Genomic DNA, 23,701 nt, shown 5'->3' on the forward strand with positions numbered 1-23,701 from the left:
TGCTTTCTCACAAGGGGTGAGAAACCATGTGCAGGGTGAGGGTTTTTTTTGCCGCCCTGGACACATGTTGGCTCCCTCAAAGAATTTCTGTGGGGATTTGTGCCCCCACCTCCTCCCTCCTCCCACCCCCTGGAGACCCTGGAAGTGGTGTGTTCACAAACAGTCGCCCTTGGCTGGCCAAGGCACGACACACAGGGTGGTGCCTGGGAAGTAGCGAGGAAATCACAGCCCCCTGGCCCTGACCCCAGCCCTCCCGCCCCAGCGAAGCATGTGTATCCCCGTGGCACAAGTGAGGTGAGCACGGGTCTCCCCAGGGCAGGCCTCGCCTCCACAGATGACAGACACACATTCCCTGCACGGGGAAGAGAGGAGACCTTGCATCCCTGTGCTGCCTGGGAACTTGTCTTCCCCTGGGTCCAGGATGCATTTCTGAGTGGAAACATGTTCTTGCATGGGATGTACGTTTTCCCATGCAGACAGCCCCTTTCTCTCCAGCACTTCCCTGCACTTAGGCCTCAGGCCCAAGCACTTACTTCTCACCAGCAGGTGTGAAAGGACTTCAAACTGACGAAGGCTGAGGGGGAGGGACAAACCCTGAGGGAGATGAACAGACCCTAAGCTCTGCCCTTCCTTCCCCTAGAATTCGGGGGGTGGGGTGGGGTGGGGGGCTGCGTGGCACCTGCCACCACAGAGGCCGTGCATGTTTGACCAAAACTCTCACCGCGGTCTGAGGGCAGCCCTTCTTCCCTCAGTCCCTCAGACCGTCGCTCAGTCCGTGCCAAACTGCTGAGTGGTTTTGAGGGGCAAAGACCCCCCAAAACGTGCCAAGGATTCCTCAGCCCTGGGCCAGGGCAGGTAGGATACAGGAGAGGGGGAGGTGGCAGCTAAAGGGGTCCCGCCTGCGTCCCCTCTTCTCGCCATGTCTCATCCCTCCCTCTCTGCCCCTGTTTTCCCTCCCCTCTTCGGCCGTCCCCCCTGAAAGACATCCCTTCCTGGTCCCAAGCCAGCTTCTCCCCTCAGCTGCCCCACCCCTCCTTTGACCTGCCCCCTCTCCCCTGGGCCCCCGGGCTGAGGAAAGGGGAAGTGGAGGGGGGAGGGGAGGAGAGCAGGGGAGAAAGACTTCCCCGGACAGGTTGGGGGAGAGAAAGGGGTCAGCTGTAGTGAGAGAACAGATGGAGGGGGCAGTGGGGGACAGCGCTTGGGCAGACACCAGCAGGAGAAATTTGATTTTGAAAGGATGTGTGGTAAGGTGACTGCCCAAAGAAACGGTTTGGGCCTCTGGAAAGGAACAATGTCGGGAAGGGTTTCCAAGGACACCAGCCGAGAAGGAGCCAATCCTCGTCTGCTGGCATTTTGTGGGTTCATTAGTGCAAATTTGAATGGGTGGAGTGCTGTCTTCCACTGACCCCCAAATCCCTGGTCTTGGCTCCCCAGAACTTTGCCTCCTGACTGTCCCTTCTGCCCCACCTCCACCCATGGAAACTTAGTTCTTTTCCTACCCCTTCCCCTGCCTGGTCTAGCTCCTTTCCAAACGCCCTGCCTTCTAAATGCTAGGGACCTGGGCCCTGAACCCTGTAGACAGATGCCCCCCAACTGGGGCATGGGAGGGGGGCTGGGGACCCATGATTCAGCCACAGACTCCCAATGCCCGCCCCTGTCCCCAGAACAATTCCTTGACAATCCCCTTGTCCCCACCCAACCCTTCGCGGCTCTGTACACATTTTTAAACCTGGCAAAAGATGAAGAGAATATTGTAAATTGTCAGAGTCCAGCTCAACGAGTCCAGGTAAACCTGAGGGATGGACGGCGTCGGCGAAGGAAACAAGACCTTGACACCCTTTTTAGATGTCAGCACGTCAGCACAAATTTATTTTTCAGCAGGGTATTTTATATAGGCAGTTTCATCAGCATGTACAAAATCAAAAATCTCAACATGTTCTAACCTCAAAATATTTTTGTCATTTTCTGAAAATGTCCCCAGTTTCTAGATGTACTAACAAGATAATTCCCCAAGTTCTCATTAGTTGCGGTTATTTTCTAAATAGTTAAGTCAAGCTATTATGTAGGTCTTTACTACAGAAGTGCATCTTCGTGTTCTTTCTGCATGGGCAAAGTTTTTTTTTTTTAAACATCTTTATTGTGGTATAATTGCTTTACAATGGTGTGTTAGTTTTCTGCTTTATAACAAAGTGAATCAGTTATACATATACATATGTTCCCTATCTCTCCCTCTTGCGTCTCCCTCCCTCCCACCCCTCCAGGCGGGTCACAAAGCACCGAGCTGATCTCCCTGTGCTATGCGGCTGCTTCCCACTAGCCATCTACCTTACGTTTGGTAGTGTATATATGTCCGTGCCCTCTCTCGCTTTTGTCCACAGCTCACTCTTCCCTCGTCCCCATATCCTCAAGTCCGTTCTCCAGTAGGTCTGTGTCTTTATCCTCTCTTAACCCTAGTTTCTTCATGACACTTTTTGTTCTTAAATGCATGGCAAGTTTTTTGAATAGTGCCTTAAAAATATTTACAATATATCCTACAGTTCCTGTGCACCTGACTCCACTAGTAGCACTTACAATACCTCCTACGCTCCTGTTTATCACCTGGCAATTGTTGCCAAGTATTAACCTTTCTTTATAGTGGACCCATATGAAAGCAAAATCAACACAACCCCTTCGTAGGGCCACTGTTGTTCAATTGGGGGTGTTTTTCCATAGGAACATCCCTATATTCCATTTGTGTATTGCATTTCCCAGTTTCCTGGGGCCAAAATAGGTATTTTCCATTTTGTAATAACAATAGTAGGGGGGGGTAGTAGTTTTTTCTCATCTTCCTAACCCTGGGCGCAAATCCCCTTGTGCTGTTTCCATAGATAAGCTTAACACAACCAAACAAATCAATAGAGATGTAGTCCACCGTCCTGGCACAGTGCTGCTTTGGCAGTCCTGCCTTTGATTGCATCATGACTTTGTCACGGCGCAGGGACTCCAGGATGGAATATTGTAAATATAAAAGTTTAACTGTTGGTTTTGCCTGCTGTTATGTTGGGAGGTAGGGGTGGGGCTCTGAAGAGACAAACCCTGGAGAAGTGACTCTGCCAGTGAGGGAGGAGGAGGGGTCCGAGCCCACAGCCCTTTCCAGTGAACAGCTCTGAGGTCAGAGAGAAAGGGGGAGTGAGTGCTGGGGTGAGGTGGTCATTGTAATGGGGTTGTTCGGGGAGTTAAGATCAGGACCAGTGTTTGTGCAGAGGTCAGAGCCTGGTGTAGAGGACCAGGCAGGGGCTGATGGGGACAGACACCAAACAGGCCAGAGGGCCTATGGCTGGTGCAGGTGGCTGGCTAACAGGAGAGACATGCAAGGTGAAGGTTTGGCCTCTGCTAAGCCCCTGGCCCAGGCTGGAGGGTCAAACACATGCCCAGACTCTCTCCCTCTTGGCACACTGTGAGGGAGAGCCCCACATCGTTGTGACCCGCTTACCCCCCGGAGCCTCTGGACAGGAAGGCGGCTGGTAGTACTGTGGGCACAGTAGGTTGGGGCCCTAGGGACCCCCATGGCCACGGCCACTCAGTCACTGTGTCCTCCCCCACCTAGCTCTGGCGCAGACTCCATGGCTTCTTACACCAAGTGTTTCGTGTTATTTGTGAGAAAGGTAAGTGGAGGATGGGGAGGTTGGGGAATAGGAAAGGCAGAAACCAGGTGTTCTAGCCCTGACCTTAAGTGGGCCCCTTCCCCTCCCGCTCTCCCTGCTCAGACACCATAACTATGCAGCTTCTCTTCCTGCAACCTGCCTCTGCATTCCTGGAGGAGCCAGGCTCCCCACCAGCCTCTCACCTGTCCCCGATCCACAGAAGCTTCTAAGTTATGCTCACCTGGGAAGCAGACCCAGCCCCCGAAGCAGAGCTCCCCTGCAGTCTGCCGTCGGTGCACCATGCCCTGTGAAAATGATCGTGTCCCCCCCACCCACTCGCGCCATCGCCGTCGAGACTCTTCAGCACGCCGCGCCCACTGCCCCATAGCCTGGGCCCCTGACAACTGACAGCGATGACGAGAAGCCCCCACGTCAGCACACAACAATCTGCCCCACAACTGGAATTGCCCCAAGGACTGGGAAGGCTTCAGTCCACCCAGGGGTTCTGGACTCCCTGGGCCCAGGATGCCGTGGAGCCACCTACCCAGACCATCCGCTTCCAGCAAACTGTAGAGGGAAGGGCCGCTCAAAAAGAGGCAGTCAGAGCTGGGGCCTACAGGCCTACGCGTACCCTGTGAACCCCCGCCCCACAGCCCTCAGGCCCTGAGCCACAAGAACGGTTGGGGGGTGCCCCAAGCAGAACAGGAGCAGTGCTCGCCAGCCCAGCCACCCATCCTGGGCCCAGCCCACGTCGCAGACATCCCTCGGCGCCACTCCTCAGGGCGCAAAGCCTATAATGCCAGAGACGTGAGGCGGCAGCTGTGGGAGCTGACCAGGGAGTGGAGGCCCTGTCCCACTGTTACCCCCCGGTCTCTGGATCCAGCACGGCTGAGGGGACGGGAAGGCCTAGGTATACTGTTCCCTGACAGAGAGGTGACTGGAGAAGAATAAAAGAAGAGAGGAGGTGGTTTGTGGTGGTTTGGGGGTGCCAGGGCCCACACAGCCACAGGGAATTCCCGGGATGTCCAGTGATTAGGACTACACGCTTTCATTGCTGACGGCCCCAGTTCAATCCCTGGTCGGGGAACTAAGATCCTGCAAACCACACTGCATGGCCAAAAGAAAAAAAAAGAGAAAGAAAGAGAAATAGCCAGTGGGCATTTTCCATCAAGACTCCAAACACACAGCAGGTGCTCAATATAGACCCACTTAATGGAATCAGCTTAAAATGATCGATAACGTTAGTCAAATGAAAATGAACAGAGAAGCAGGGTGATTCAAAAAGGCTTATCTGCTCACATTCCAGGAACCCATCTGGTATGGAAGGTGAGGTCTATATCCTCTATATCTGTTGAGATGTTCATTGTGCAAACAAAATGACTTGAGGTTCAACAGGTACCAATTTCACAGACCCCACAATGAACCCCAGCAATGATCCCAGGACTGCCTCCACAAGAACTCAGGCCTTGCACGAGACCCAGGCTCTCCCCAAGAACCCGGGCCTTGCTCAAGATCCAGGCCTCCACAAGCTTCCAGGCCTTACCCAAGACCCTTACCTCTGCAAGAATCCAAGCCTTTCCCACGACTCTGATCTTTCAGAAGAATCCAGTCATTACCCAAGATTCTAGGCTCCCAGAAGAGCTTAGGTTCTACTCGAGATAGACGTTTCTTTAAACGCCCATATCTCACCCAGCCCTCTGGTCTCCACAAGAACACACCATTTCTCCAAACTTCTGACATTCAGAGGAGCTCAGCTTTATGCACGATTCTGGAGTCTATAGGAATCTAGAAAGAAAGCAAGAGACTGTATTCTATAAAAGTCAAGAGCTCTCCCAAAAAACTGGCTTCCATAATAGCCCACACCCTTCTCAAGATTCTGGATGTGACAAGAGTACAGGTAATGCCCAAGATTCAGGAAGTCTCTAGGAGTCCAGACTTTACCCAAGATTCTGGGCCAGAGAAGCGTCCATACCTTGCCTAAGACTCTGGAGTCAACAAGAGCTCAGGCCTGTGCCAGGAATCTGAAGAGCCCAGGCCTTGTGCAAACCCCTCACCTCCATAAGGGCTCAAGTCCTTACCCGAGACTCAGGAGACTACAAGAATCCAGGTCTTACCCAAGATTCTTGAGTCTGCAGGAGCCAAGGCCTTACTCAAGATTCTGACCTCCGTAAGTATCCAGGCCTTACCCAAGCCACTGAAGTCAAAAGGAGATGTGGCCTTACCCAAGATGACTGGAAATTATTAGGAGCTCAGAACATACCCATGACCCTAACTTACACAAGTACTCGGGAATTAATCGCGATGCTGGCCCCCATAAGGGTCCAGCTCTTACTCAAGACTCTGGCTTATCCAAGAGATCAGGCCTCCATAACAACTCATGCCTTATCCCAAACCCTGGCCTCCACAAGAACCATCTGGAACTGACTCTGTCCAAGTTTTGGGCCCACATCAGACCCGAAAGTCATTTATATCTGAGGCAGTTCCTCGAAAGGAGGATGCTGGGCAGCACATACCATGGACTTCTGTCCCACCCAGTCAGAACTCCTGCTCTCCCAGGGCTCAGGTGGTCTACAATGACCTGCTAACCTTCTCAGAGGTACCTGTACTGAATTGAGCTGCAATCATCCTCCCGGCGAGCAGGCAGCCAAGACTGGGTGTACCACCCAACGGATACAGTTCCTCCAGCCTGCCAGAACTATCGCCAGATGTCTACGCCTCCCAAAACCAGCTGGAAGCTCTACTGTCCTGGGTCAGGCACCCGGCTAGGACATGTGGTCTTTGACGCCCGCCAGAGACAGTTCAGAGCAGGCAGGGACAAGTGCGAAGCTCTGTCTCCCAGGCGCCTTCACCTGAGAGACATCCAACAACTCACCAGAGACCATCAAGGAGTGGGGATATCAGTGTGCTGCATGAGCAACTTAGAAAAAGAGGGACAGATATGCATGAGGAAGTAAAGAGACAAGAGAAGATGTTCTGTGGTGGCTTGAGGACATCCACCCCAGCCCAATTCCACAGGACCTGATGAGGACCTAAAGTATCCCTGCTGTCCCTCCATCGCTGTCTAGCTGAATCCGTTATCCCCAAGGCCCGAGAGCTGCACTGTCAATTACAGTAGCCACTAGCCAAATGCCTAGTTAGGAATGTAAATTAAGTTAAAATTAAGGAAAATTAATTCTGTTAAAAATTAAGTTAAAATGTTAAAAATTCTCTTCCTCAGGGAACAGGACTTTCCCTGGCATCCAATTCTGTTCCCTGGTGGATCCAGTTGTTGGGACTTGGCGCTTTGCCTGCTGTGGCTGGGGTTCAATCCCTGGTCGGGGAACTCAGACCCCGCAAGCTTCATGGCTTGGCCAAAAAAAAAAAAAAAAAAAAATTCTGTTCCTCAGTGCCACTGACCTTCTAAGGGCTCAGTAGGCACATGGAGCTAGTGGCTACTGCACTGGACGGCACAGATTTAGAACATTTGCATCATCATGGAAAATGCTATTGGAGAGCAGTGCTTTAGAGTTTAGAGCAATTTTCCTTTCCCTGTCATCCCACCCCCAGCATCTTAAAGCTCCCCCAGAGCCTAGAGAACTTAGCTCTTTTTAGCGGTGGCTCAGAAGCCACCCTCTGGGGAGGAGGTAAGATGTGGGGATGGACACCTAATGCCTGATTTCCCCAGACTGTGAGAAAGAGCCCAGGCTTCAGCTTTCCTCATCTGGTCTCTTGGGTCACGACCAGATGTATGGAAACTTGCCTTCCTCCCATTCTGGGCTGTGTTTGGGGCTCTTGGTTACTGAGGAGAAGACCTCTCTTTGTCAGTCACTAGGAAACCTTGTGTTCTAGGCTCCCCAAATTGAGCGCTGGATTCTGAGGGTCCCTCCTTCATAGGCCTCTAGATATTTTCGAGGTGTCTCCACTTAATTTTCTTGCCCATGGACTTAGGCCTAGTTCACTGTGGAGACAGACCCCTGGGACAAAGGAATGTAATAATTCCTGGGCTGCCTGCCCGAAGCCTGGCAGTGCAACTCGCCACCCCGGCCCATGGACGGAGCCTCCCCAGCTGTGCTCACAGCCAGCCCAACCGCAGCCCGCACCCCTTCACGGGACACTTGAACTACTCCCGGGATCCCCACGCGGTGCGGCGCTGGGCAGCCGAATGGGCCGAGATGCTGCCCGTGCGGCGCCCTCTGGCCACGTCCGCCTCCCTCACGGTGCTGGCCGAGGCCTCGTACAAGCGGGCCCCGGCTCCCAGCTCAGCGCTGCTCCTCCGCCCCTCCCAGCCCCTGCCCGACGTCCAGGCTACCGAGAACCCTCCACCTCCGCCCACCTTCATGCCACTCAGCCGGAACCCGGGGGGCAATGCCAACTACCAGGTGTATGACAGCCTGGAGCAGAAGCGGCAACGGCAGGAGAGCCAAGCACGGGCCAACTCGCTGCTACCTTCCACCTCGGCCTCGAGGCCCTCTCTGCACAGGAGCCAGACTGGGAAAATGAACTGACCGGCGGCAAATGGGGGCTGGGGGCGGGGGGGGCAGGGCATGGAGAGTTTAATAAAGAGCGCCAGAGTCCAGGAAACATTGGTGGTCTGTGGCTTGGAAGTGCCACTCCTTCTGCCAGCCTGGGCCCCTGCCCTTGGCTTCCTGCAATAAGAAGCCAGTGTCCCTTTCTTGGCCTGAGGGTCCCCTTGGTTTAGTGGCCACAGTTCTGCCAGCAGGCCCCTCCTGGTACTATACCATGCACTAAGTACATCTGCAGCTGCAGACTCCAAGCCACTGGTCTCTGGGCACCTCCTCTGTGTCTCAGCTCTCCCTGTCCCCAAAGAGCCTCATACAAGAAGCTGCTTCCAATCTGGGAGGTTCCACATCTGGGCAGGTCCAGCTCCAGGCCCAGTGAAGGGCATGAAGAGGCTGAGGCTCTGGACTCCAGCCAGGCCTTCAGCAGGCCTCTGAGGCCGAGGTCTTCCTAGTCTCAAGAGGGGCCAAGAGACGAATGTGTCATTTGAACAAGTGAGTCAGCGGGTGGTAAGCAAATGAATGACCACTCGAGGGGAGGTGTGCCGGCCACCGGGCCCTGTTTGACTGTCCAGGCTCAGCTTACCTGACCCTGGTTACTAGGGAATGCTACCCTGGGTCCTCCTTTTCATCCCCCTCCCTCACTGTGACCTCACCACCTGCCCCATTATGACCCAGTCTGGCTCCCAGTGACTATGTGGAGGCCAGGGGACCCAGGCAGTCCTTGGACCCCCGGCCAGTGGGTGAGCGAGCCCTCTACCGAGCCGAGCCATGCTCTGGCACCATCCCCAGGAAATGCCAGGAGCTAGGAGACTCAATTCTTTGATCCCTGATCAGATTCATCTTGCCTCAACTTGGGGATGAACGTGGTGACTATGGTCAGGGCAGGATCTGGGCAGCGGAGTTGGGGGAGCCCTGGGGCTCTTGAAGGGGCTGAGGTTGGGAGGGCTGCTGGGGTGTGGCCGGACAAGTGTTGGATTTCAGGGCTAACCCTGCTCCCTGGTCTCCCCCCTCCCCTGCTTCCCTCAGCTCTGGAGGCATCTGAAGAGTTACTTGCGGGTACTTTTCAATCGTATTTTCCCCAAAGGTGAGTGGGCGCCAGCGTGGGTTCAGGGGATGTGGGCCTGTCCCCTTTCTTCTATCCCTGCCTTGATTCTCAGCCCCTCAGGAAGCCAGGCCCTGACCCATCTCACCTTTCCCCGCAGACAAGCAAGCCAGCTGTGTAGGCAGCCATCGCATGTGCATGCGCTGCTCCGTGGATCCCAAGAACCTGTGCTCAAGAGTTTCTTCCCGCTTCCGCCATCGCCCAGCTTCCTGCTCGGGCACCCAAACCACCACCCAAACTCCTGGATACCAGACACAAATGACGAGAATGCTTCTAAGTGCTGCTGGATGCCGCCTCAGTGTGGATGGGCTGGGGCTTCCACGGAGGCTCCATGGGGACTGTGGATGGAGCGGGTAGTGGGAGCTGGGGAGGCCCCTCCGGTCACAGCCTTAAAGTCCCAAGCCACCTTGTACTCCAGGCAGGAGACATCTTCCAATGCTCCCAAGGATGAGCAAGGTGGACGTGGTTCCACTCCGCCTGCCCCAAGACAGCAAGACTAAGACACCAGACTCTGACCCAGCCCAGGTCCCAGCCCGGGGCCCAGACCCGCTCCCCGGTTCAGCCCCCTGCGCATGCTCCTGCCAAGGCCCAGGCCACCTCCTCAGCCCACCCCCCTGGGCACACCCGCCCCCCACCCAGTCTGAGACCTGCTCCCGAGGCCACGCCCATGAGCACACTTCCGCCCAGACCCAGGCCTTCTCCCTAGTGCACCCCACTGGGAACACTCCTGCCAAAGCCCAGACCTTCTCCTCCACCCACCCCTCTGAGCACGCCCACCTCAGGCCCAGACTTGCTCCACATTCCACTCCCCTGAGCACACCACCCCCCAGGCCCAGACCCCCTCCCCAGCCCTCACCCCTGAGCACAGCCCTGCCCAGGTCCATGGCCCTGAGCATACCTCAGCCCATACCCCAGCCCAGGCCCAAGACCAGGACACCTCACATGCCTCAGCCCAGTCCCTGGGCCAAACTTCTGTCTGCACCCTGACCCATGCTCATCTGACCTATATCCATGCCAACACTCTGGTCCCTCTCCCAACTTCTGCCCCTGCTACTACTCCTGCCCTAGCCCCTACACCAGCCCCTGTCCCGATCTCTGCCACAACCTCTGTCCCAGGGCTGGGCATGGCCCTGACAAACACTCAAGTCCCGTCCACCACCCCTACGCCCATCCTAGGTTCTATTCCCTCTACCTTGTCTGCCTTTAGCCAAGGCCTCTCCTCCGGCCATGTGGTCTACCATGACCGCAGGGTAAAGCAGAACTTATTCCATGTGTGTCTGCCTCAGAACTCTGGGTATTCCAGAAAGAACTTGCTGCTGGATGCCGCCTCAGTGTGGATGGGTTGGTACCCCCTCCAGGCCCCAAGAGGGGCATGGTCTGGTGAGCTCTGGTACAGCAGAGCAAACACTGAAGCAATGTAGTAGGGGACAGTGCCAAGCCCTCCACAGGATCCATACTGGGTTACCTGGAGTTGGGGAATATGGAAGGGAAGATCTCAAATGATGCCAAAGACAAATTTGTACAGTCCAAGACCTTCCCTTACTGCAGCTTCCATCCTTGCAGTTCTGAGAAGAGAAACACAGACCCCCAGACTCCAGTCTACCCCACATTCCTGGTGTACTCCAAGGATGCTGCACCTTCTCAACCTTGCTTCCATTCTCCAACCAGTGCCCAGAGCTCACCATGCACCATGCCTCCACCATGCACTCTTTCTCTGCCTCTTGTTTCTCCCAGATCCTTTGTCCTTCAACACAGCAACCACCAGAAGCCCTCCACCTTAATACAACCCCCCACCTTTCCCCCAACCTCCAAGTCTCCTCAGTCTGTCCTCTCTTCCCAGGGCCCCATTCCTCCCCAGTTATCCACTACTTCCCAAACCCCAAACCAGCCCCAACCCCCTGAACTTCATGAGAGTCTAGGCCTCAACCAAGGCTCTGTCCTCCAAAGGACCCCAGGCCCTTCAAAAGACTGTAGAGTTTTCAGAAATCCCAGGCCTTACCCCAAATCCAAGCCTCCACAAGGACCCAGGCCTTATCAAAGACCCAGGCCTCCATAAGAACCCAGGCCTTACCCGAGACCCAGGTCTCCCCAAGAACCCAGGCCTTGCTCAAGATCCAGGCCTCCACAAGCTTCCAGGCCTTACCCAAGACCCTTACCTCTGCAAGAATCCAAGCCTTTCCCACGACTCTGATCTTCAGAAGAATCCAGTCATTACCCAAGATTCTGGCTCCCAGAAGAGCTTAGGTTCTACTCGAGATAGACGTTTCTTTAAACGCCCATATCTCACCCAGCCCTCTGGTCTCCACAAGAACACACCATTTCTCCAAACTTCTGACATTCAGAGGAGCTCAGGCTTTATGCACTGATTCTGGAGTCTATAGGAATCTAGAAAGAAAGCAAGAGACTGTATTCTATAAAAGTCAAGAGCTCTCCCAAAAAACTGGCTTCCATAATAGCCCACACCCTTCTCAAGATTCTGGATACGACAAGAGTACAGGTAATGCCCAAGATGCAGGAGTCTCTAGGAGTCCAGACTTTACCCAAGATTCTGGGCCAGAGAAGCGTCCATACCTTGCCTAAGACTCTGGAGTCATCAAGAGCTCAGGCCTGTGCCAGGAATCTGAAGAGCCCAGGCCTTGTGCAAACCCCTCGCCTCCATAAGGGCTCAAGCCTTACCCGAGACTCAGGAGACTACAAGAATCCAGGTCTTACCCAAGATTCTGGAGTCTGCAGGAGCCAAGGCCTTACTCAAGATTCTGACCTCCGTAAGTATCCAGGCTTTACCCAAGCCACTGAAGTCAAAAGGAGATGTGGCCTTACCCAAGATGCTGGAAATTATAGGAGCTCAGAACATACCCATGACCCTAACTTCCACAAGTACTCGGGAATTAATCGCGATGCTGGCCCCCATAAGGGTCCAGCTCTTACTCAAGACTCTGGCTTATCCAAGAGATCAGGCCTCCATAACAACTCATGCCTTATCCCAAACCCTGGCCTCCACAAGAACCATCTGGAACTGACTCTGTCCAAGTTTTGGGCCCACATCAGACCCGAAAGTCATTTATATCTGAGGCAGTTCCTCGAAAGGAGGATGCTGGGCAGCACATACCATGGACTTCTGTCCCACCCAGTCAGAACTCCTGCTCTCCCAGGGCTCAGGTGGCCTACAATGACCTGCTAAATCTTCTCAGAAGGTACCTGTACTAATTGAGCTGCAATCATCCTCCCGGCGAGCAGGCAGCCAAGACTGGGTGTACTTCAGTTCCTCCAGCCTGCCAGAACTATCGCCAGATGTCTACGCCTCCCAAAACCAGCTGGAAGCCCTACTGTCCTGGGTCAGGCACCCTGGCTAGGACATGTGGTCTTTGACGCCCGCCAGAGACAGTTCAGAGCAGGCAGGGACAAGTGCGAAGCTCTGTCTCCCAGGCGCCTTCACCGAGAGACATCCAACAACTCACCAGAGACCATCAAGGAGTGGGGATATCAGTGTGCTCAGAGCAACTTAGAAAAAGAGGGACAGATATGCATGAGGAAGTAAAGAGACAAGAGAAGTGTTCTGTGGGTGGTTGAGGACATCCACCCCAGCCCAATTCCACAGGACCTGATGAGGACCTAAAGTATCCCCTGCTTTCCCTCCATCGCTGTCTAGCTGAATCCGTTATCCCCAAGGCCCTAGAGCTGCACTGTCAATTACAGTAGCCACTAGCCAAATGCCTGTTGGAATGTAAATTAGTTAAAATTAAGGAAAATTAATTCTGTTAAAAATTAAGTTAAAATGTTAAAAATTCTCTTCCTCAGGGAACGGACTTTCCCTGGCATCCAATTCTGTTCCCTGGTGGACCAGTTGTTGGGACTTGGCGCTTTGCCTGCTGTGGCTGGGGTTCAATCCCTGGTCGGGGAGCTCAGACCCCGCAAGCTTCATGGCTTGGCCAAAAAAAAAAAAAAAAAAAAAAAATTCTGTTCCTCAGTGGCACGACCTTCTAAGGGCTCAGTAGGCACATGGAGCTAGTGGCTACTGCACTGGACGGCACAGATTTAGAACATTTGCATCACCATGGAAAATGCTATTGGAGAGCAGTGCTTTAGAGTTTAGAGCAATTTTCCTTTCCCTGTCACCCACCCCCAGCATCTTAAAGCTCCCCCAGAGCCCAGAGAACTTAGCTATTTTTAGCGTGGCTCAGAAGCCACCCTCTAGGGAGGAGGTAAGATGTGGGGCTGGACACCCAGTGCCTGATTTCCCCAGACTGTGAGAAAGAGCCCAGGCTTCAGCTTTCCTCATCTGGTCTCTTGGGTCACGACCAGATGTACGGAAACTTGCCTCCCCCGTTCTGGGCTGTGTTTGGGGCTCTTGGTTACTGAGGGAGAAGACCTCTCTTTGTCAGTGACTAGGAAACCTTGTGTTCTAGGCTCCCCAAATTGAGCGCTGGATATTGAGGGTCCCCTCCTTCATAGGCCTCTAGATATTTCGAGGTGTCTCCACTTAATTTTCTTGCCCATGGACTTAGGCCTAGTTCACTGGGGAGACAGACCCCTAGGAAAAAGGAATGTTAGAATTCCTGGTCCAGTATGCATTGGTCTAATCTGTGCGCGTGTCTCTGGTGTCCTATCTTTCTGTCCTATTATTCTGACTCCTAGGTTCATCCTGGACTTAAGCTGTGTCCATGATAGCACTGGTCGCTGAAAGCCATTTCCTTCCACTGATAATTTTTCATTGCCCTGCCCTAGCCCAGCTGGAGTTTCCTCTGGACTTGATTTTCAGTCCTGATAACTCTTCTGTATACACACATAAACTGCGAGATTCCAAAGTGTTTTTCCCTGACACCACTTGTGTGTCTGAGGTGGGCAACACTAATATGTCCCTTCCCTGAGTCAGATGTCCATCCCTGGGTCACTACATGCACACTATCGGTGTGTTCCTTGTCTAACGTTACCACCACCGATTCCAAGGAGATACATCCCAGCTGGAGAGCCCATTTCCAACAGCTCTCTGGCTGAGCTCTGAACTTGGACAAGTCATGTGCAACCTTTCTAGGCTTGCAGGCCTCATCTCTATAACTGAAGTTATAATTGCATGCAAGAACCCTTCTAGATTTAAATGACCAGGGCTCCTCTACTCCCAAGTGAGATGTAGAGTCCCCTATTTCTCTGCATTCCCTAGTGTATGTCCCTCATTATTGTTTGCTATTCAGATCCATCCTATTAGGCCTCTGTTCTAACCCCAAGGAGTGTTTGTGCGCTTCACCTGGCCTTGTAAAGACACAGAATAGTTTATCATAAAGACACAGAATAGTTTATCATAAAGACACAGAATAGCTTACCTCCATAGAAACTACAACTTCCATCAGGCACTACTTCAACGGAACAGGAAAGGATGTGGGGGCGTGGCCCCAACGCCCTGGTAGCTTTGAAGACAAACTACAACTCCCAGGATAGCCACGAGATCTCTGCCAGAGCGAAAGGAGTGACTGAACTCTGACTGGAGGCCGGGCTGGTCCGGAACCACCCCCGACAGTCTCCAGAAAGGGGCGTGGTTATAATTTAAGGGCGTGGCCTTACAGGCAGCAGGAAGAAGTTACCTGTTGAATCTTCCTATCCATTCTCTTCCCAGCCGTTTGTAGCTAACCCTAAGAGGGAAGCTGCAAACCACTAGCCTCTTCTGAAAAAGAGATAAGGGGACGTAGACAAGGGGCAGCGAAGGAGGCTATTGCATTCCTTAGGAGGGGCCAAACAGCTACTTTCTACCTGCTGAGTCAGGTGAACCGTTCCATGGGGGCGGGGACCAGCATATGAGAAAAGGGCAAGGACGGAGGAGGTATTTATTTGTTCTCTTTCAAGACTAAATTTAGGGCCCTTCGTCTGCAGACCCATTGGCGGACCGTGTCCTTGGGAACCCTCTTGGTCTCTGGAAGAGCCAAGAACGGGGGTCAGTTTTCCGCAGCAAAAGGTAAGGCCCGTCTGGGCTTCCTCCCGTTTGTGTATTTCCTAGCCCCCAAACGACAGAGCCATATGGCTTCCGCGGTCTGGGGGAGTGCTCCCTGGTGGGGCCCACCGCCCCCAGCCCCAGCCCGGCCGCTCACGGACATCGACTTCTGCTCTGGGGCGCAGCTGCAAGAACTAACCCAGCTGATCCAGGAGCTGGGTGTGCAGGCGAGCTGGAGTGAAGGTCCCAAGCCAGGACCAGATCTCCTCCAGGCCAAGGACTTTGTTTTCTCTTTGCTTGCTAAGTAACCCTCCCAGCCTTCGGGAACTTACAGCTCTCAGCTCCGCCTCACCCCGCCCCGGCTCTGGATCACGACTTTACGATCCCTTCTCTTTCCTTAGGTCTCGTTCACCTGCCGGGACCCTCGCTTTCCTCCTCAGGCAGAGCTCCTGCTGCTTCGTTGCGGGATTCGCGAGGGCTCCCTGGATCTGGGGCCTGCGCCTCTAGGTCCCTTACGCTCAGGGACCTCACTACGACGCCGGCTTCACACTCCTGGTGCCCGTGCTTTCGCTAGATGGCACTGGGCAGGAGCTGCAACCGGACGTGGGATCGTGTTACACATGGCTCTTCCTCCCAGAGCAGGTACGCGGAACCTCGGTCCGGGAGGCATGGCAGGATTGCCTAGGACCCCCACTCCCAGGAGGACGTGATTCGATCCACCCAGCCCAAAGCAAAGAAACTCCCAAGGATCCGCAAATCTCCGTGGACCAGCTACATGTCACTGAGCCTGAGGCACACGAGTCTTTGGAAAACTCACCTAGTAATGCTTCAGTGCCAGAGTTGCCTCAACAAGACGTAACCGACGTTGGCTTTCCCTCACCACTGAAAAAAACGAATGGTGACGTCACCAAAGCAACCGACGTTAGCCCAGTGCCACAGCCATTGGCGGCTCCGGAGGCATGGCCCACATTGTGCCCCGCCCAGGTGGCTGCCTGGTTCTCTGTTTCGCTGGCTGCGGTCACTGAGTCCCCGTTTCCGGTTCCGGGTGCCCCGCGCTTGGTCCACGCAGCCCGCCACGCGGGGCTCACCACCATCCTCCTGGGTACGACCGGGCCCCCGCGCCGCCTCCTGCTTTTCGACTTGATCCCCGTGGTGTCTGTGGCCGGCTGGCCCCAGGGGCCTCGGAGCCACTCGTGGGCCGGCCCGCTGGCCTCGGAGTCGTCTTCCTTCTACCTGGTGCCCGGCGGCGGCGGCGGCACAGAGCGGCCGGACGCCTCCGGCTGGCAGCTCTGCTTCGCCCGCCAAGAGCTGGCGCTCAAGACGCGCATATCCGTTCCCCTGCTGCAAGCGCACGCGGCGGCTCAGGCGCTGCTGCGCCCTCTGGTGGCCAGGACTAGGGTCGCGGCGCCCTACCTCCTGCGGACGTTGCTCTACGGGGCGTGTGAGCGGCTGCCCGCGCCCTCTCTGGCGCGAGCCGAGAACGCGGGCGCCTGCTGCCTCGGGCTGCTGGATGAGCTGGGCCGGGTGCTCGAGGCCGGGACGCTGCCCCACTATTTTCTGAGTGGCCAGAAGCTCCGTGCGGGGTACGGCTCCGCTTCGCTGCTCGGGGCGTTGGCCCTGCTTCGCAGGGACCCTGCCCGCGCCCTGCGCGCCGCTGTGGAAGAGGCCAAGGCTGCACGCAAGGGGGGCGGCTTAGCCGGCGTGGGAGGCGGGGCCCATTAAAGGCGCTGTTCCTACTAACCTGGAATGTGCGTCTGTTGGCCAGCGGGTTGTGGAGGGGACTGCTCTCCCCTCACCTGGGAGACAGGCTGAGCCCTTTGGGCCTGAAGAGCCCGTTCTAGAAGGCCTCCTCGTCGGTTCCTCCGCTTCCTCCCCCCCTCCTCCCGCCCCATCCCTGGCACAGGTCGTTCCATTCTGGCCTCTCCACTTTCCAAATCTGTGGCCAGCACCCCTCCCACTCCGGTGCAGCCTCTGGCATCCATCTCCCGCCTGTTCTTATGGTCTTTTCTCTTAGGAGTCAATAGGGATGGGGGTAATATATTTGCTGAAAGAACGTGTAAAGGAGAAAGGTATGGAGACCAGGGACTGACCAATTTGTCTCACACAAAAGCAGAGACATTAAGGAGGCCGGATTTCACCCCAGGCTAGACCTCACCACCACCGCTATCTCTTCAGTTATTCCCCCCACCTTCCTCATCCAGTTCTGTCCTCCATCCCGGGCAGTAGGGTCCCTTTCTCCATTCTCGGGGCATCCGCCATTCCATCTATCTAAGCCCAACCTCTCCCCCCATCCAGAGTTCCATTCAGTGAAGTCGCCTCCTTGTCCCTCCTCCTCTGAACCCGGAGACATGCGAGACATGCGGCCTTGCCTCGGCTCCGCCTGTCTCTAAGACCGTCGCCACTCCCTGCCTCCAAGGAACCCCGGGGTTCCGCCCGCCCAGCTTCACCTCCCCCTCTTTCCCGGCGTCTCCGCCTCCTGCCCCGCCCCCGGACCGGCTCTCGGGGGAGGGGAAGCCGCTGTCGCTGCCGCCGCCTCAGCTTCCCACAGCCGCTACCGCTGCCGCCGCTGCCGCCGCTCCGCTTGGTCCAGCCGCCAGGCCCAGTGCTCACTTCGCCAGACCAGGGCTCTCTGCGGAGACACTCTCACTCCTTCCTGGGGTCCGGGACGTCTAGCCGGGCGTGGGGGGAAGCTCCGCTTGTGGGGTACAGGGAGGGAGGAGCCTGGAACCGGAGCCAGCGCCAGCCGTCCCCGGATCGACAAGAGAGGACAGGTTGAGGGGCGTCGGGGAAGGAAGAGGGGGCGCTATAGGCAGTCCCAGGGAGGACAAGGAAGCCCTGTCGCAGAAAGCTCTGATGCGCTCTGACTTATAGCGGGTCTGTTCACATTTGGGGACCCGTGACAACGTGGGTGCACTCCTCTCTCGGGGGGCTGGTTGGATTGGAGGGCGTGGGATCTAAACAGCACCAGCTGTCCCCGAGGAAATTAGGGGCTGCCAGAAAAAAAGAAAAAAGCCAAAAACCTATGCTCCTTATTCCGAGGTGACACAGGGCCCTCCAGACAACCACCTGGTGTAACCACTAGGAAGGGCGGATTTGGAGGTGACTTCAAAAGGAGTGGATGGTAACAAGGTGAGGAAAGGGGCTCAGCAGCTGGAATGCTGTGCCACTAGAAATGGGGGTGACTTGGTAAAAAGCGGTATCGTCCAGAGACAGGGTCTGGGAACCTCTTCTTGCTGATTGGCGACAGTCTGGATATTTCAAGGCATACTTTTTTGGGGATTTCAGTGAAAAAAAGTGGGGGATTCTTCAATTAGAGGGTGGCAAAAGAAAAGACACCAAGGTTGGGTTCTTCCTAGACACTGGCAGCACCCCAGCAGGGGTGGGGTGAGCTAATATCCCCAAAGCTAAGGACCCACACCCTTAAAATTACAAGAGTGGCTTTGGCAGGAGTGCACGGCCCAGAAATAGGGTGGAAAGGTGCCTGGGGATATTGGAACCACATCCTGGAAACTTTGAGGGTCTTGGCTTTGGGATAGTGTTAGTGGGGGACAGGGACACTGGAGATCAGAGAAGGGGGAGTTTTCTGTGGGGGGCAAAGGTCGAGGGTGGGGTCAACTGACAGGTACATAGGCTGCTGGGTCTGGCGAAGCTAGCAAGAGGCCCAAGGGTGGGAGCTGGTGCCTGGGGTGGGGGTCGTCTAGGGCTTATCCTCAGGTCCCGTGGGTGAGGCGGCGAGTCGGACCGCAGAGTCAAGAGCATGTCCTGGTGAGCTAGCGGGCTTCTCCGGGGTGGCCCAGCGCGCTCCGGGAGCCTGCCGGTTTTGGGGTGTCTCCTCCCGGGGCGCCATGGCGGCACTGGCCAGCAGCCTGATCCGGCAGAAGCGGGAGGTCCACGAGCCCGGGGGCAGCCGGCCCGTGTCGGCGCAGCGGCGCGTGTGTCCCCGCGGCACCAAGTCCCTTTGCCAGAAGCAGCTCCTCATCCTGCTGTCCAAGGTGCGACTGTGCGGGGGGGGGTCGGCGCGCGCGACCGGACCGCTGCCCGGGTGAGTGGCTGGGGTAGGGTCTCCGGGCCGGGGGTCTCTCTGCCTGGGAGGTTGAGGCCAGGGACTTGGAAGAGTGGGGCCCGACTGACGGGGACTGCCCGAAAGTGAAAGGGGGTGGGCCTGGACCACAAACCCTCGGCCAGACGATGCCTCAGTTTCCGTTGTCTCGCGTCCATAACCCCGAGTCTCCTCGCTTTTGAGGGCAAGGGGAAGGCTTGAGGGGCTAAGCCTGGTGCCCCGAAGCCTGGAAGCTCCCGCTCGCCCCCCCCTCCCAACACAGGAGTCCCCACCCCCACCATCCTCTGACTACGTGCCCTCTCTCTCAATGAGATATTCTTTCAATGCCGAGCGGAGGGGCCTGGGGGTTCCGGAAGCCTGGGTTACCGCGAGGGTTTCTGCGGCTCCGGAAGCCCCGCCCCCGCCCCGGTTCTCCCGCTCCTCCGAGCCTTGGCTCCGTTCTTCCTCGCCGAGCTTGCCTGGCTCGGTACCAATCTCCCCAGCTCTCCCCCGGGTGTCCTTGCAGCTACCTCGCGAGTCCGCCCCTCTGTGCGCCCTCCTCCCGTGACGTGCACTTCAAGAAGGGAGCTGGGCACTCCCCAATGACCGCCTACGCGGCTCAGAAATCGGGCCCCACGGGCTCAGGAGACCCTCTGCCGCGAGGAACTCAGACACACTACACGGCTGGATACCCGCACGGAGACTGGCGGTCGTACCACCTACGAGGGGGTACCGGGAACTCGGCCGCAAGCGCCAGGCAAAGAGAGTTGTGAAGGTTAGCCTGTGGTCCCCGTCCCGGTGCGACAGGCGGGAAGTCCCTCTGGCCTCGCTCCCGTCCGCTCTCAGCTCCCCTAGGGGGAGACCCTCCCACCCCGCCGCTGGCGTCCTCCTCCCCCCGCCGCCGGCCCTCCGCAGTGGTAGGTCAGCAGCCCACCCTTTGTGTGGGACCCAGCCCCACGTGAGTCAGCCTGCCTCACCAGCTCCCTGGCCCCCTCCCCCATTTCCTTGGTTTAGTTACGAATATCCCCCATCCCAGGCGGGTTACCTGGCTGAAGGGGAGAGGCTGAGCCTCAGGGAGGGCTGGGCCCCCGCGAGCCAGCAGACAGACAGACAGACAGACAGATGGGTCAGTGTCAGACAGGCTGGCGGTGGGCCAAGGCGAGGCCCGCGCGAAGCGAGCGGCAGCTGCAGCAGCAGGTGCTGAGTCAGCGTCAGGTCCAGTCCCACCCCCACTCCTGAGGGTGCGACCCTACCCTGGGGTCACCTTAATGCCCCCCACATTCGCAAACACACTGCCCTTTCAGCAGCTCTGCCTGTCTCCCTCTGTCCTCTGCGTTTCCATATATCTCTCCCTTTCCTCTTCCTTCTTCTCCCCTCCCCCCATTCTGGTTGAGCTGTAGAGTAGGAATTAAGCCTTTAAATAAATTTCAATCAATTAAACTGAAAGCTGGTTAGAGGAAGCAGAAGGGACCCACACCCCAGCATCCTCTGGAGTCAAAGAGAGGTGGGAGAGAGCTTGCTTAGAGGGTCAGGGAGCTGGGGCCCTGGGACCCTCTTCCTTCCCTCCATCCTCCTTTCTTTCTCTCCTCTGATCCCGCCAAGTGTAGCAATGTTTCTGGGAACAGAGATGTCATGTTCCAAGATGAATGTCTCTCTCTCCAGAGCCTCAGCTCAAAGGCATTGTCACCAAACTGTTCTGCCGCCAGGGTTTTTACCTCCAGGCGAATCCCGATGGGAGCATCCAGGGCACCCCAGAGGACACCAGCTCTTTCAGTGAGAGGGGAATCCAGCTACTGGGTGGGAAGGGGGAGCGCAGGCATAGGAGATGACCGTCCTATTGTGGCTTCAGGTTCTGTTGTTTTCAGTCTGGCTCTTTGACCCCGCAAAGGAAGAAGTAGAACTAGGACCATAATTGAGGGGGGGCTCAGATGGGGATTGGAGGCTTGGGGTACCGATACCCCTTCTCTCCACCCCCAGCCCACTTCAACCTGATCCCTGTGGGGCTCTGTGTAGTCACCATCCAGAGTGCCAAGCTGGGTCACTACGTGGCCATGAATGCTGAGGGGCTGCTCTACAGCTCGGTGAGACAAGGGGGCAGAGTGGCCTGGAGTCAGGGGACTCCCCTAGCTACAACCTTCCCAGCTACAGATATTTTGCAACTCAGGGATTCCTCTCCCTCCAGCTCTTGCCGACACCCTGTCCTCACTGCCCGCTCCCAAGCACCTCCTGTAGCCTCCCTCCAATCCCTTCTCCTCCAATAGCCTCCTAAATACCCCCAGGCTCTTTGAATGTCCAACTCTTTCAACCTTTTAGGACCCCTGTGTCTTCTCCAACCTCCTCTAGACCTCATTATTACTCACTTCCCCAGAGTCATTCAGGATGCTGGGGAAGGATTCAGGAACTCCTCCAAGCAGAAATTCCCTCCAGGTGCCCTGGATGGTGAGAGGTTGGGAGTAGAGCAGAGAGAAGTTATCTTCTTATCCCAGGCCCCCAGAAGTCTAGTTCCCGGCCCTCGGGGGGCCACCAGACTCTTCCTCATCCTCCCTTTCTCCCAGTTCCTGTGTGGACTCAGAAGTTGGCTCTGCCAGTCTCAAACATATGGATTATATCCTGCCTTGTTCTTCCCAGGGCTCCCTTCTGTTCAGTGATGTGTCCTTTTGTGTTTCTGTCTGTGTGTGCCTTTCTGGGTCTTTGTCTCCTCAGCCACATTTCACAGCTGAGTGACGCTTTAAGGAGTGCGTCTTTGAGAATTACTATGTCCTGTACGCCTCTGCTCTCTATCGCCAGCGTCGTTCTGGCCGGGCCTGGTACATGGGCCTGGACAAGGAGGGCCGAGTCATGAAGGGAAATCGAGTCAAGAAGACCAAGGCAGCCGCCCACTTTGTGCCCAAGCTCCTGGAGGGTGAGTATGGACCCCCAGGGAAGAGGTGGACCACATGGGACGGTGTTGACCTTGACATGGACATTTAGTGACACACAGCTAAGGGGCTGTAAGTGTTTTAAGAGGACACATGCTATGACAGATCAATCCAGGAAGGCTTTGGCCTTTGGAGGTTTGGGAAGCTCTCCTTCTGTGGGTTCCCAGCGGAGCAGTGTAGGGGAAGGGAGCCCTTCCGAATGATCACATGTGACAGTTTTTCCAAATGTTTAACTATTACATTACATAGCTTGCTGGTTTTCCAGCCCCCTATAGTAGTTACTTCCCTGCCTGCCACTCAGCCCCAAAGCCAAAACCACACATTTTATTCTTTGGGTAGCACAGCACCCCACTGCTAGGTACTAGTTTCCATATTGGTCAGCTTTCACTACCATAATAACCCCCCCAACTCATTCCCCAAATCGGTGGCTTATAACAAGAAACATTCCTTTTTGCTCTCAAGTCTGCAGGTCAGTTGCATCTCTGTTCCAACCTGTGGGTCAGGTCCTTGCCCCATGTCTTCCCACTCCTGGGCTCAGGCTAAAGGAACAGCTCTTGTTTAGGATATGTCATTCTCCTGGCAGAGGATCCAGGAAAAATAAACTTGCAATGCTTTTAAAGCTTCTGCTAAGCTATGACACATGTCCTATCTGCTCACATTCTGTTGGCTCAAGGAAGTTACATGGCCAAGCACAAAGCCAGTGATGTAGGGCAATACATTCTGAATCATTTTAAACAAGAATAGAGTCTCTCACAGATATCAAGGAGCTCTTGATACATTCTTATATAATCCTTTGTTAAGATGTGGATTGCCATATAGTCTACGATTTGTAGCTTATTTTCTTTCTTTTTTCTTTCTTTCTTTCTTTATTTGGCTGTGCCGGTCTTAGTTGCAGCATGCAGGATCTAGTTCCCTGACCAGGGATCGAACCCAGGCCTGCTGCACTGGGAGCGTGGAGTCTTAACCACTGAACCACCAGGGAAGTACCTGTAGCTTATTTTCAAGTTGTCTTTTTAAGAAAGAAAACTCTTAATTGTAATACAGAAAATGTATCATTCTTTTCTTTTAGAGTCAACATTTTTGTATCTTGTTTAAGAAATCTTTCCCTTCCCCAAAGTTCAAAAGATATTTCTATTAAAGTTTTCTATTAAAATTTTCAGGGGCGTATTTTTTTTTTAAGAAGATGTTGGGGGTAGGAGTTTATTAATTAATTTATTTATTTTGGCTGTGTTGGATCTTCGTTTCTGTGTGAGGGCTTTCTCTAGTTGAGGCAAGCGGGGACCATCTTCACCGCAGTGCGCGGGCCTCTCACTGTCGCAGCCTCTCTTGTTGCGGAGCACAGGCTCCAGACGCGCAGGCTCAGTAGTTGTGGCTCACGGGCCTAGTTGCTCCGCGGCACGTGGGATCCTCCCAGACCAGGGATCGAACCCGTGTCCCCTGCATTAGCAGGCAGACTCTCAACCACTGTGCCACCAGGGAAGCCCCAGGGGCGTATTTTTAACATTTAACCATCTGCAGTTGATTTTTGCATATGGTGTAACGTAAGCATCCAATTTAATCTTCTCTTCCATATGGACTGCCATTTTTCCAGGCCTAATTT

The 23,701-nt window shown here is 55.3% G+C and overlaps 2 protein-coding genes, 1 long non-coding RNA gene and 3 pseudogenes across 3 annotated transcripts; 5 read left to right on the plus strand and 1 right to left on the minus strand.

Annotated features, from left to right (window-relative positions):
- The first annotated feature begins 3,312 nt into the window (after positions 1–3,312).
- On the plus strand, positions 3,313–4,549 carry LOC117309543 (spermatid maturation protein 1-like; annotated as a pseudogene).
- A 707-nt stretch (positions 4,550–5,256) lies between these two features.
- LOC117309722 (uncharacterized) lies at positions 5,257–15,597 on the minus strand. The gene is made up of 3 exons (XR_012328568.1): positions 15,477–15,597; positions 14,543–14,668; positions 5,257–5,408 (listed from the first exon to the last, which is right to left on the minus strand). It is a non-coding gene; the product is annotated as an uncharacterized lncRNA (long non-coding RNA).
- LOC117309544 (uncharacterized) lies at positions 7,775–10,585 on the plus strand (the record flags this gene model as incomplete). Its single annotated transcript, XM_073797891.1, has 5 exons — positions 7,775–7,846; positions 7,889–8,026; positions 9,149–9,206; positions 9,325–9,341; positions 10,007–10,585. Coding segments are annotated over exons 1-5 (864 nt in total), but the record flags the coding sequence as incomplete, so codon positions are not given.
- LOC141277375 (uncharacterized protein SPEM3-like) lies at positions 10,587–12,730 on the plus strand (annotated as a pseudogene).
- On the plus strand, positions 15,176–23,258 carry LOC117309717 (transmembrane protein 102-like). Its single transcript, XM_033848365.2, is given in 5 exon segments — positions 15,176–15,443; positions 15,546–15,653; positions 15,655–19,958; positions 21,887–22,085; positions 22,991–23,258. Coding segments are annotated over 3 exon segments (1,533 nt in total). The 5' UTR covers positions 15,176–15,230; the 3' UTR covers positions 16,867–19,958; positions 21,887–22,085; positions 22,991–23,258.
- On the plus strand, positions 19,965–23,258 carry LOC117309713 (fibroblast growth factor 11-like; annotated as a pseudogene).
- Positions 23,259–23,701: the final 443 nt, after the last annotated feature.

Source organism: Tursiops truncatus, chromosome 20, assembly GCF_011762595.2.
Source record: "Tursiops truncatus isolate mTurTru1 chromosome 20, mTurTru1.mat.Y, whole genome shotgun sequence".
NCBI lineage: Eukaryota > Metazoa > Chordata > Mammalia > Artiodactyla > Delphinidae > Tursiops > Tursiops truncatus.